We start from the raw sequence: 13675 nt of genomic DNA, 5'->3' as shown, positions 1-13675 counted from the left end.
TTAGGGCTCTCATATCGGGGCGTCCGAGTATGATGTTGTATTTGGACGGGGCTCTCATCATTGAGAATCTTAGGCGTGCTGTCCTGATTTTGTCCCCGTCTCTAAGGTTAAAAGGGAGGGTCAAAGAGCCCAGAGGTTTCATAACCTCCCCTAAGAACCCTATTAATGGGCACAGATCTTCTTCCAACCGGCTTCTACCCTCCCATTGGAGCCTGGCAAAACAATGCTCATACATAACTTCCATGCCACTTCTCCTGTCAACTTGCACACACGCTATACGATGCCCGGCTACACTAGCCGATATGTTCAGAGGTATCTCCCTAGCATCCTCATTACTTAGCCCTGAAAATGATTGAGGTGCATTCATCCAAGCGGGATTTGCTGGGAACGTCTCTATTCTTCCCACTTTAGACGCTCTCTCCCCATCTTCCCTATCATCCTCGCGCCCCCTGGTCATGTCCACAAAATGCTTATCTTCGTCTTCTTCTTTGACTTTCAAGAAGAACTCCTTGGAAGGCAAGGGTAGCTTCCCCCCTTTTAGCCTAGTCTCCTATAGCCGTTTTAGTTGTACACAGTTTTCAGTGGCATGCCCATGGCTCTTGTAATAATTGCACTATCCTCGGGGATTGTTTTTGTAAGGTTGATTTGAAGGTCCAGAAGGTCTTGGGGGTATACTTAGTTTTGTCCGTAACCATTACAACTACCAACCCCGAGACTTGCCTTTCGCCTATGAGGGGTCTGTGGCAGGGGGGACTCTTGTCGGGAATACGTGGGGAAACGAGGAGGGTAATAGGAGGGGGTAAGTGATGGGGTATGTGGAGGTCTGTAGAGAGCAAACCTGGATCCATCCAAAGAAGACATCCCTCGAGTGGTCGGGGAACCGACATGTTTCCCTCCATTTCCTGCCTTGAAGACTCCCTTCTTTCCTTCCCACTCTCTTAGTTTAGAACCCTTATCTTTCCCCCCTAACAAAAACTTTGACGTGGTCCATGAGATGGTCAAACGTGGTAGGGAAGTCCTCGCCTAGTTTCTCTGTGAGCTGGGACAAACTTACCCTGTTAATGAACCCACTTATTTTCATCACCTCAGGGACCCCCTTGATGTTCATACTTTCAGCTACATACCTTTCCGTAAACTATTCCACCTTCTCATCATCCCTTCTTTGAATGTCTAACATCTCGTTAGGGTTATTGATAGCCTTTTGTTGTTGAATAAAGTTCTGGAGGAATTTCTCTTGTAGCTCTTCATAGCCATTGATGCTCTCTAGCTCCAGACTATCAAACCAAACCCTTGCTCCCCCCGTCAGCGTCTGAGGGAACATAAGACACCATGCAGGCATGGACCAACCACTTACGAGTCTTGCTCTTCTAAAACCATGTAGGTGATCCTCCGGGTCTTGCATGCCGTCGTATATGTCTACTATAGACGGGTACTGCAACTTTGGAGGCAACGGGACTTCAGCTATACGTTTGGTAAACTTGGACACATCGGATGTGTCTTTGGGCCGGTAGGGAGGTTCTAGAAGATCCCATGGGGTTTTCTCCTTTCCTTTGGCTGTAGAAAAGAGAGCCACCAAGGACTCTAGTAGTGAGTTAGGATCTTTGTCCACAGTATCCCGGCTATCTCCATTTTGTCCGGCCTGGAGTTTCAAATGAGAGCCGAGCCCGAAAGGTCTCAAGTCTCTCTTTTTTTCTCTTGCTCTTCCAGGAAGGCTTTTAAGGTATCCTTGTGAGCTCTTATGAACTTTGAAGTGACCTTCCATCCTTCTTTCTCGTTTCTTTCGTCTTCGGGATTGCTTTTCTCGGCCTCGTCTTGTTCAGTTTCATATTCAATCAATACAGGACCATCGGTGTCCTATGGATTCCCCACATCTTGCCACGCGTGCTTGTTTCTCCTGGTTTGATGACCACGTTGCTCTTTCCCAAACTTGTGGGGAATAATAACGAGGTTTCTTCTTGGTTTTGATCAGCCATTCTTCTTCAAGTTCTTGAATGAGACCCGTGATCAAGAGGTCCCACGGATGGCGTCAATGTTGAAACCTATTCCCACCCGGGGGGGGGGGGAGGGTAACGTTTCTAATAGTATCTAGAAGCGTGGTGATCGAGAATGTAATTGTAAGTATTATGGTATATGTTTGTATTTTGCATATACATGATCTTCCCCTTCCTGGGAAGGGGTTACATATTTTACACAATGGTCATATTAATACTACATGTTTCCTTTGGTTTATTTCTTCTTCCTCCGGTCCCGCTGCTTCTTGGATCTTTATCCCTTGGATCACGCCTCTTATCTTGAGACAACATCTCTTGGGCCACTAACCGGATCAGTTGAACATGAGACCATTTCCCCCCAAATCCATTTCCCTCAAAGTGATATTCTAGAACGTCCTATTTGTTGGGCCTTCCGTATTGGGCTTTCATTGATTTGTTGGGTCAGATCCTACCTATGAGGCCCATCTCATGGGTAGGCTCTTCACCTTATTCTTATTACATTTATTGGCAAACACTTGTTATTGTAGTTCTTATTGTGATTGTCAATGAAATGATAACCTCTGATCTGATTACCAATTATTACGTACGTTACTAAATTTAGCAACTAGTTAGGACATTAGCTTACGGTTGTTTGATTTCACGACCTCAACAATGTGATTAACAGTCGCTTTTCACTCTAATTTTGCACTAGATCATGTTTCATAAAGTAATTCTAGAAAGAGTTAAGTGTCATTTTATTACCTGTGGTTTGTCCAGTTACGCAACTTTAGTACCGTCTTTGAATTTATTTCAAATGGCTACCTCACTTTTCTAAAATTTGCAAGTTTAGTACTTTTTTCTAATCACGTTTGTTTTTTTTTTAAGTCAGGGACAAATTAGTAATTTTGATTATTTTATTTACTTTCTCTTTTAGCTAAATGTGGTTTGTTCAATTACGCAACTTTAGTACCTTTTTTTTAATTTATTGCAACTAGATACTTTGATTAGTTTTAGATAAACATGCAAACGAAGAGAGGCATTACATATTACAATTAAAATATCATCTCTAACCCTAAATGAACAAATCAACCCCCTCCCTACAATTAAAATATCATCTCTAACCCTAAATGAACAGATCAACCCCCTCCCCACGCTCATTGGTTCATCAAACCCTAGCCAGTGTTCGTCTTCAAGTTTAATGAATTACGATATATTGTTTTGTCTATGTGATTCGTCAACCGTCATTCATCTACAAGTTCAATTGATGTTATACTAAGAAGTGTGAGGTTGTGTGATTGTTAGTTGGCTTGATCCTCCGATGTGTTAAAGAGCTATTGCTATAATACCCGAACTTTTAAAAAAAATCAATGCACATAAAGAAAATGCAAGAAAAATGGCTAAGATGAACTCGGATCTTGAGCTACTAGAAGTAAATTGGCAATCAAGAACAAAAGGCTAAAAAAATATGTTATGCATTTCATGGTTGTTTTTCATCTTCTATCATGTATTAGTTATCTTTTAATTATAATATGTAATATGTAATGTCTCTTTTGGTTTGTCTATCTATCTAAAACTAATCAAAGTATCAAGTTGCAATAAATTAAAAAAAAAAGGGTACGAAAGTTGTATAATTGAACAAACAACAGGTATATGAAAATGACAGTTAGCTTAAAAGAGAAAATAAATAAAATAATCGAAATTACTAATTTACGCTTGATTTAACGTAAAAAATTGATGGGGTTAGAAAAAGTACTAAAATTGCAAGTTTTAGAAAAGTGAGGTAGCCATTTGCAATAAATTCAAAGATGGTACTAAAGGTGCACAATTGGACAAACCACAAGTACTAAAATGACACCTAACACTTCTAAAAAAAAATGATTTTGATCACATGTTTTAGAACAATCTAACGTTTTGCAACTCTAGATCCATCTATAATGAGCAATTCTAATAACGGTTCAACAAATAATCCCAAAATTGAACCTCAATGAATTCGTCGAGTGAAAGCGTTGTGTGTAACATTTCCTGATGATCTATGATTTTGCGCTATGACATTCAATCGCATATAGTCCATATGTGCACGTTACGGTTCCAATAACATCGAAGGCATGCAAATTCCAAAGGATCCGTCAAGTACATCAATGACGAAAGAAGACGAATGTTGGTCAAAATGCAATAGGATTGATGCTCACTATATATGGCCCTACCAAGTATTATGATGCATGGTAAGGTTAAAATAAAAACCCACTTGAGTTGTGAAACTTCTAGAAAATCATTCTCAGTCACATGTTTTTAATTAAAGTTTGAAACTTGTGCTCTACAATTAAAGTTAATAAAAAATGTAAATATAAATACAACATTTTCTCTCTCCTGAAAACATATATAAAAATTAGTATAAAAATGTTAAAAAATAGCAAACAATTTTTTTTTAGTTTTCGATATTGTGTATTAAATGTTACAGCATATATTACGTGTGTAAAAAAAACGATATTACACAGGATTTTCACAACTCAAGTGGGTTTTCATTTTATACTTCTCTGTATAATTGTCAAATAAATGTGAAGTACAAATACAACATTGGAGCAATAACGACCCAACAATGTGAGTGGCTCACATCATTATTAGTGAGCTTAAAATTTTGGCAACAATAGTAAAAAAAATTGTGAAATTGTTGCAAAAAACTTTTGTGATCACTAATAGCATTCTCATTTAATTCTTCATCTCCATCTTTATAATTACAATAAAAACACTATTTTTTATCTCTTATTTTCAATTAAATAATATTTTTTTATATTTTTATCATTACATTTTCTCTCTCATTCACTCACAAACACTTTCAAAACATTAAAAAATTATAGAGATGAACAGTACGCTTCTCCAAATTTAACCATGAACAGTAACATTTTCTCTCTACTCCTGTCACAACCATTTTTAATCATCTCTAAAAAATGAAGAACCCCCTCGTATAATTTGAAGAATCCATTAAAAATGCTCTAATAAGTCATTAAAAAATATACAAATTTTTAATCAGAATTCCAGATGATTTCAAGAAGCTTATGACTTATGAGTTGAAGTTAAGGCAAGAAGACAAGTCAAGGGGTAAGTATGTAGAGGAGAATACTCATATGGTGTCAACTGTTAGGAAAGTACAAATCAATTAAAATACATAAGGATCAGTCTGTTACATCATTTAATGCCAGCAATTAAAGAACCATTGTAACCCAAGAGTCAAGGAATCCATAATCTTTGTTATTATTGTTGTTGTATTATTTTTATGTTTGAGCCGTCGTTCTTCCTATTTATTTTGTATTCTTTCTCATTTGTAATACACAACCAACAAGCAATAAAAAACAATTCTGAATGCCATTTGAAAACATGGTATAATTACTTCTTGTGGAATTTTTCTTTCTAAGTGACTGTAAATGCTTGGATGTTGTTGTGACTCGATGGAGATGGTGTTGGCTAATATGAGAAAGACATATTGTGACTAGTACTTACATATTTCTTAGAAAGTTAGAAACATGGTTACTATATGAGCAGTTCAACATATGGAAATGAACAAGTTGTTTTGATTATCGTTATTAATAGGAACAACGGTTTTTCAAACTAAAACCAAAAGCAAGCCATTTAAGTGTTATGAATATGAAAGCACGTGTTAGATCCGGAGGTACTCAGCACTCAAGGGCTTGAACATGTGACTAGCATGTAACTCTATGTAGCTCATGTGTTTCATTGGCAAATGCATGTAGACGATCCAGTCGTTGTTGTTGGTTGGACTAGATAATGTCATCACGTAACAGTCATTCCTGCCAGATGGTACATGACATGATCCAAACACCACCTTGCCCCACCCGAAATCCATCTTGTCCATGATGTGAAATCTGGTTCCTGATGAGATCATCACCGACACTTCTTTGCTTGCAAATGCAATTGCTACTAGCGGCTGGGAGCGACGTTCCTCCACCCAGTCTATCACATCCAGAAAATGATCTTTCACGGTGGCTGTTTGTAAGAACTCGTGAACATTCGTTGCTATATCGCTCAATGACATCTCTTTTAGTTCCTGATGTTTCAAATTAAATGAATTAGAATCACCAACATTTTACTTGTAAACTTCAATAGCAAATAGTAAATAAGTTTCTATCTTGATCCACCCCAGTTTTTCAAACTTGTGCTAATAGATCTACACACTTCAAACTGGTTCAACCTTAAGTAAGTTGATTACCTGTGATCTTTTGGACCCTGATGGCATAGACAAAACATTTCCAAAATGAGAAGCCATTAGTTTTTTTTTCTCCTCTCCTCCCCCCTGACCCAACCTACCCCTTCCATCAACTGCAAGAGCTACATTACACAACCGGTTATAGTTTTCCGAATCTTCCATGCTCAAAGCAATAATCTTCCACAGATAAGCGGTGAAAGCCTCAAGCTTCGATCGCTTACGCCCATTTTCACTAGCCAAATGTTGTACCTTGTTAAGTTGTTCGCCCTCGATGTAGTATACGCGGTTAATGAGTAAATCATCACCATTGTTGGTCTGGTCATGGGCAGGCTCAGTTGGTGGTTCAAATAGGGAAAACACATTGCCAATTGATGGTGAATATGTGGTTGGGCACCTAGGATTGAGGATGGACCTCTGAAAAGAGGGTAACATAGATGGTGGTTCAGATCGAGTTATTTCTGCCCATGATGAGATGAACATGTTGGCTGAGTACCCGTCAGCTGCCCGGTGATCAAACATGCACCCTATTACTATGCCTCCACACTTCAATTCAGTAACCTGCATATTGTGGTTAGCAATGTTGTTATTATTGATCGATGCGATTTGTTTTAATACAACAACAACCATACCCAGTATAAATCCCACCAATAGCAAACTGTTAGCAGGGTCTGGGGAGGGTGGGATGTAGGCAAACCGTTCCTCCATCCCAAGGGATAGAGAGGTTGCTTCCAGAGAGACCCCCGGCTCGAAAACCATATACATGAGATCAATAATAATCGTGATATTAGTAATGAATACTAAATATGTGTTATATTAATAATAGTGATATTAGTAATGAATAGATCAATAATAGTGATATTATAATGAATAGATCAATACTAAATATGTGTTATAACACATTATTAATATACTAAATATGTGTTATAAATACTAAATATATGAAAATTAATAGTAGTGATATTAGCACTTAATACTAAATATGTGTTATAAATACTAATTTGAGGATAGAGTATTATAGTAATATATCATTTTTCACTCAAAATAAGGTGAAGAAATGCCCTCTATGATAAAAATCTAATCAAAACTCTATGTTTTTCCTAAAAGTCCTTAGCCTTAATCCTGCTTCTTCAAGAATTCCTATCCTCAACCATGTCCTCGGAGAGGTGCAAATCTATCAAATCATGCTTAATCCTCTCAGCCCAAGTTAATTTGGGACGTCCTCTATCCCTCCTCCCCTCTATACTAATAGTTTCTACAGATTGGACAGGAGCCGTCGTCTCTCTTCTTTTAACATGTCCAAACCATCTCAATCTTCCCTCTCTTATCTTATCTGAAATGTTAACAACCCCTAATATCTCTCAAAAAACATCATTTCTTATCCGATCCAATCGTGTGTGCCCACACATCCACCTTAGCATTCTCATTTCTGCAACCTCTAGCTTACGCGCATGTGACTTCTTGATGGCCCAGCAGTCTGTTCCATATAACATCGCCGGTCAAACCGCGACCCTATAAAATTTACCCTTTAGCCTGTTTGGGAATCTCTTGTCGCACAAAAACTCCTGTAGCTGCCCTCCATTTACTCCATCCAACTTGGACACGGTGGGCCACGTCACTATCTATTTCCCCGTCACTCTGGACAAACGATCTTAAATATTTGAACTTCGTTACCCGCAGAACCACTTGTTCTTCGATGGTGATCTGGATCTCGTCATCATCGTTTATCCCGCTAAAGTTACAATGGAGATACTCAGTCTTTGAGCGACTAATCCTTAAACCTTTATTTTCTAAAGCTGCTCGCCACTCCTCTAACCTCATGTTAAGATCTTGTTTTCTCTTAGCGACTAAGACAATATCGTCTGCGAACATCATGCACCAAGGGACTGTAGCCTGAATTGACTTTGACAACTCGTCCAAGATTATTGCGAAAAGGAAAGGGCTCAGTGCCGAGCCCTGATGAAGGCCTACCTCCACCGAGAATAAGTCAGTATCCCCCAAGGGTGCATGGACACTTGTTGTAGTGTTGGCATACATATCCATAATCATCTCTATATATTTCCATGGGACCCCTCTACCCTCAAGGCTATCCCAAAGCAGTCGACGTGACACATTGTCGTACGCCTTTTCTAGGTCAATGAACACCATATGTAGATCACGCTTCTTCTCCCTATACTTTTTCATGAGTCTTCTTAGAAGGTGTATTGCCTTTGTAGTGGACCGCCCCGGCATGAAACCAAATTGTTTTAATACAATTGGTGTTATTAGAAGAAGTATAACATAAATACATTGTATCAACACTTAAAACACTAGATGAATGATCTTATAACCAAGTTGTCACTAGGAAACATTAAACGAATAGTTTTGAACATTATTTTGATCTATATAAAATATTGAACAAGCTCATCATTCATCAAGAGTTAACACACACTTTTTTCACAAAGGAATGTGAAATTAACTAACATATCCAGTGAAAATGGTAATTTAAAACCGATATAACTTCTGCATTTTAAGACATGCTATGTGCACGAAAGACTATCCAAAGGTACCAATCTTGTGCCATAGACTATAGTGGTTTAGACTAACCGTTGGAGCAAAATTGCTACACCGCGACCTCCAATACTCAGTTTACCCCAAATTTTGAGAATTTCGGGCTTTATTTTATTTTCATTTTTTATTGTAAATTGCGTAAAATCTGAGATATGTTTTAGCCAAATGATATCTTGTCTGTTTGTTGTATAATAATTATATAATATATGACTAATATTATTGATTACCTGGATGGCAAGCACCCCATGTAGCTTCTTGGGTATTAATTTACCCTCAATACTCTCATCTGGATTATACAAATTAAGTTCCTTGAGCTCCACGTCCGCAACCGCTTTAGTTAAGTCAACTCCGCGGTTATTGCAATGAATTTGATTCTCCCCAACATCTACATTCAATAGGATCTCACCCGCAAGCGGGTAATACAGCGCAAGAGCTCGAGATAACGAGTCTTTGAGCGCGCTTAGTGTGGTGGCAAAATCGCCATGAGACGGTTTTTTGTAGCAGAAGAAAGAGCCAACATCAAAAGGTGGCACAAGCAAGTCTAGGTTGGTGAAGGGTAACCAGTGGTCAGTCCATGGTTCTTCAGCATGCACCACTACTTTCTCAATAACATCCACCGAGAAACTCTTATCTCTAATGCCCATTTTGATGAAAGATGGCTATAGATATATGCTTATATATGTATATATATATTTTTAGAGAGAGAATTAGAGAGAATAGGTGCAGGTTGATATTACCAAAGGGTAGGTATATATAGTGGTTAAGTCGTGGTGCATGTTGCACGTTTCAGTTAGGGTAGTGACCATCATGATTACGAATATTTGCATATTAAAATAAACATGTTGTCATATTAAATATTATTTTCTTTACTTTGACTGGTTTTATTCATATCAAACCACCAACCTTGCTTATCTAACTTAGATAAACTATATAAATCCATTATACTACTATTACACGTTCATTTCATAAACAATCTCTATGTTGAAATAGTAAAAACTAAAAACGCATAAACTTATAAGTATATAGTAAACACTTATTTTTGATTTAATTTCGTTTTTATGATTTTCTTAATATATAGAAAAAGAAAAAGTAGGTTAGAAACTCGTGCATTATACGAGTTCAACAAGGATTCTTAAACAGTTATTTATGAAAATTTATGAATTATAAAGCGTTGTTTAAGGATAAAAATGTTATTAATATTATGTGTAAGTCTAAATAATGATTTGATATAGGGATTTTAGATTTTAATAATCCAGACTTTAATTTACTAGAAATCTGACAAGATATGTCACTGGTATGGAGATAAGGAGCAATGAGGAGGCTCTGATGGCGGCAGTGGATGAGGTGGTGTGGTTTGCCCAATGGTGGAGGTGGCACTGTTAGCAATGTTGGTGGAGGTTGGCGGTGCCTAGGAGGTGGTGCTGGTTGGTGGTGATGCGATGTATGTATGTAGGTCTCGAAACCGGATCCGACAACGAACGGTTTTATTTTTGATAAGTGCTCGAGACGGGTGCGGTATAAACAAACGATCGAACAAATATATAAAGATAATATTGAACGACTCCGTAACCGGTAACAAAAGATTCATAACATTAAACGAACCGATCCCATCCAAGGTGAGCTCCCCTTGGGTGGTTGTTTACACCCTACAAACACACACACACAAAGACAACATGTGACATATTTATAGCAAAACATAAATATTCTTCAAGAAGATCTTTTCTCCCGTTGAAATTAAACTCATGCGAAGCTCTCGTCTCGTGTCCGGTTTTCTCGCCCATTTTAATTATTAACTTGACCGTAAATATATAACGGGTTTCGTACTTTGATATCGCAAGTCACATTTTTGGCCTTGCAATCACCCCTTGACTTGTGATCTCAAAACATCGTCGAATCGTGTCTCGCATTTTCGCAAATCATCCAGATAACCGAAGCTTCTTTAATCACCCCCTCAAGGTATTATCCACCTAATTCATTCATGAAGACGTTCTCGCTTCTTTATCTATCTCGGATCTTAAGCAATATAGGTTCAGAATAGCTTGACGAAATACCAAGGACAACGATCAAATGACAAAGCTTATTATTTCCGTGAATGAATTATTTAAGTAACTCACCCTTAAATAATAAGTATCCCAGATACTCGGATCCCACATTTTCAGGTTGAGAGCTTAAACAAATTTAATTCCTTATTAAGTCCAAGTTGTTCAAAAATTATCACTTTAATAAATAAGCATCTTGGATGCTCATAGCCCACGTTTTCAGGATCCAATTCTCAAATGCATTGAAAATAACATATAAATAATATACTTTGAAAACGGTCCAATAATGACGAAACCCGAACAAATTTGACTTTCTTCAGTTTGGTCAACTCGAAAAATAAATGACCTTTTCCACGGCAGAAACTGACTCCACATGAATTTATCCGCCATAAAAATAATCCAACTGGCCAAAAAAAAAAATAATCCCAGCAGTAGAGATGATCAACAAAACCGGTTCCTGGAACCGAACCGGTGGACCCGAACCGGACCCGAACCGGTTCCTACCCGTTTTTTGTAGGAACCGGACCCTATCTGATTCAACCCGATGATCCGTGACCGGTTCTTGCATTTCTGAGTGGGGGCGGGTAGGAACCGGAACCGGTTCTGGAACCGGAACCGGTTCCTAACCGTTTTTTGGCCGTTTTTTGACCGTTGGGGTCAAAAATAGCCGTTTTTTGACCGGTTACGGTACAGGAACCGGTAAGAACCGGTTAGATAGGTTAGGGGTCCGAGGGTGGGAGAACCGGTTCGATTCCCTAACCGGTTCGAGCCTGGAACCGGTTTAAAAGGTGGTTTTGAATATAGGAACCGGTTCCGATTCCTAGTCCCAAACCGTTTTGAACATCTCTACCCAGCAGCCCACTGATCCATTTCTGATTTGCTTAAGCAACCCAAACACAAATTGGGAAAGCCCACGTACAAAACCTAAAAGTGAAATAAAATAAAGAGCCTATATTTGTTTTGAGCAGGCCCGAGAGAAGCCCAACATGTATATTTTCCCATCAATCAGCAAACCCTAGCTGTACTCAGCCGCCAACATTAACAACTTCCGATGACCTCGCCGGAAACCCGATCACCGGTGACATATCTGGCCACCCTCGCCTGAAAAACATTAAATGTCGCCATCATCATCCTCCATCACGGCCATCAAACCCGTCGTCCCTCTGACCCCTCTACCTCCAAAGCCACCACCAAGGCCATAATCCCCACGGAAAACTAGATAGATTCACTGCCGCCACCGGAAATAAAATTTCCGGCCACAAATTATCGACGGTCTGGCCACCTCCTCGTCTTGTATACACCACACAGCCACCCAACCAATGTTCGCCACCGCCGTGCAAACTTGCAGTCATCTCGCCGGAAAATATAACCGGTTATACAACTGCGGCGCACCACCGGCGACGAGAACATCACCACCGTCCTTGTTTCCGGGTCGTCATTCGCAGCTGCTGGTGGATAACATGGCAACAGCCAGATGCTTTTATGTCTTTATTGTATGTTGTCGGAAATGGAGAAGAGACAGACACTGGTAGGGGCTGCCACCGTCCCCTTTTCGTTTCAGATCTTCATATTTCTTCATAAAACCCATCATTAAACTTCATAAAATCTTCAACTGAACATTTAAACAGCATTGAATCTGGACCGTGACAAACTTCGAGCACTTTATTTTCCCAAATTTTCAAACTTTATTTCTTGACATCAAAATTTATTTCGTTAGCTTCAACGGATCTTTAAAAACTAAAAGAAATTAACGTCTCGATTCGGGTAATCGCGGAAATAGAACCCGAATATCAAGCACAAAGTTGAATCGGTTGATTCAAACCTGCTCTGATACCAATTGTAGGTCTCGAAAATGGATCCGACAACGAACGGCTTTGTTCTTGATAAGTGCTCGAGATGGGTGTGGTAAATCAAACGACCGAACAAGTAATATAAAGATAAAATATATAACAAACGGCTCCGTAATCGGTTAAAAAGATTAATAGATTAAACGAACCGACTCCACCCAAGGTGAGCTCCCCTTGGGTGGCTGTTTATACCTTACAAACGCACACATACAAAGACAACATGTGGCATATTTATAGAAAAACATAAATATTCTTCTAGAAGATCTTTTCTCCCGTTGAAGTTAAACTCGTGCAAAGCTCTCGTCTCGTGTCCGGTTTTTCGCCCACTTTAATTATTAACTTGACCGTAAGTCATATTTTGGCCTTACAATGTATATTCTTTATTTATTTATATATTGTTTTATTATTCTTATTATTACTATTAAGAAAAAATTTCTTTTTCCACGTAAGCAATCACCTCAGCAAGAACTAATGTGGTTAGATTACGTCAGTAAAAAGTTTATTGGAGAAAAATATGTTGAAAGTTAAAAACTATCATGAGATACTTTTAAAGTTTGGTTTAACGTTGGCCAATTAATGTAAGTTTGGTTTATTAAGATCCAATATCGATCTCTATAATATATTTGAAGGTAAACATACCACATAAGTTAAAGTTACTATATATTTTTAAGTTGATTAATATATTTAATATATTATGTCTTATTATTATAAATACGAAAGGTAGAATATGTGAAGTGGGAAAATAATCTTGGCTCACATAAAACTTGACGCAACTTCTTTAATAAGGATTAAATAAAATAATGTGCTGTTATAAATTTATAAAAACAAAAGTAAAAAAACACTACAAGCACCCTATTTATACGAAAAATCACAAATACATTGAAATTTACAGGAATTTTAGTTAATTTCTATAACATGTAGTGTAAGAAGAAAACGTGAACATGTTCTGAAGAGTTTTTAAAGAAGGATTCCTTGATCAGGTATCAGAGCTTCAGTAAGGATCCTTTCCAGTGGCATTCTCCTGTTGTCGTTGGAAGAGAAACAATTCCCACA

At 38.2% G+C, this 13675-nt stretch overlaps 1 protein-coding gene across 2 annotated transcripts; it reads right to left on the bottom strand.

Annotated features, from left to right (window-relative positions):
* Window positions 1-5505: 5505 nt before the first annotated feature.
* Window positions 5506-9560, bottom strand: LOC143636461 (coniferyl alcohol acyltransferase-like). 2 transcript variants are annotated; one of them, XM_077104048.1, is made up of 4 exons: window positions 8964-9560; window positions 6439-6747; window positions 6193-6366; window positions 5506-6030 (listed from the first exon to the last, which is right to left on the bottom strand). In XM_077104048.1, the coding sequence occupies exons 1-4, from the start codon at window positions 9378-9380 to the stop codon at window positions 5623-5625; spliced, it is 1308 nt and encodes a 435-aa protein (XP_076960163.1). In that variant the 5' UTR covers window positions 9381-9560; the 3' UTR covers window positions 5506-5622. The 2 variants fall into 2 exon arrangements, with proteins under 2 accessions (XP_076960163.1, XP_076960162.1); XM_077104047.1 differs by having other exon boundaries at window positions 6193-6747.
* Window positions 9561-13675: the final 4115 nt, after the last annotated feature.

Source organism: Bidens hawaiensis, unplaced genomic scaffold (genome assembly GCF_021521415.1).
Source record: "Bidens hawaiensis isolate Kalapana, Puna unplaced genomic scaffold, B.hawaiensis_p1.1 tig00007983_1, whole genome shotgun sequence".
NCBI lineage: Eukaryota > Viridiplantae > Streptophyta > Magnoliopsida > Asterales > Asteraceae > Bidens > Bidens hawaiensis.
This window is presented reverse-complemented; position numbering and strand designations above follow the sequence as displayed.

Coding starts and splice junctions, on each gene's coding strand:
- LOC143636461 (XM_077104047.1), bottom strand. CDS start 9,380: ATGGGCATTAGAGATAAGAGTTTCTCGGTGGATGTTATTGAGAAAGTA. Junction 6,748..8,963: donor ATGGGGTGCTTGCCATCCAG/GTAATCAATAAT, acceptor CACAATATGCAG/GTTACTGAATTGAAGTGTGG. Junction 6,031..6,192: donor CAGGGTCCAAAAGATCACAG/GTAATCAACTTA, acceptor TTGAAACATCAG/GAACTAAAAGAGATGTCATT.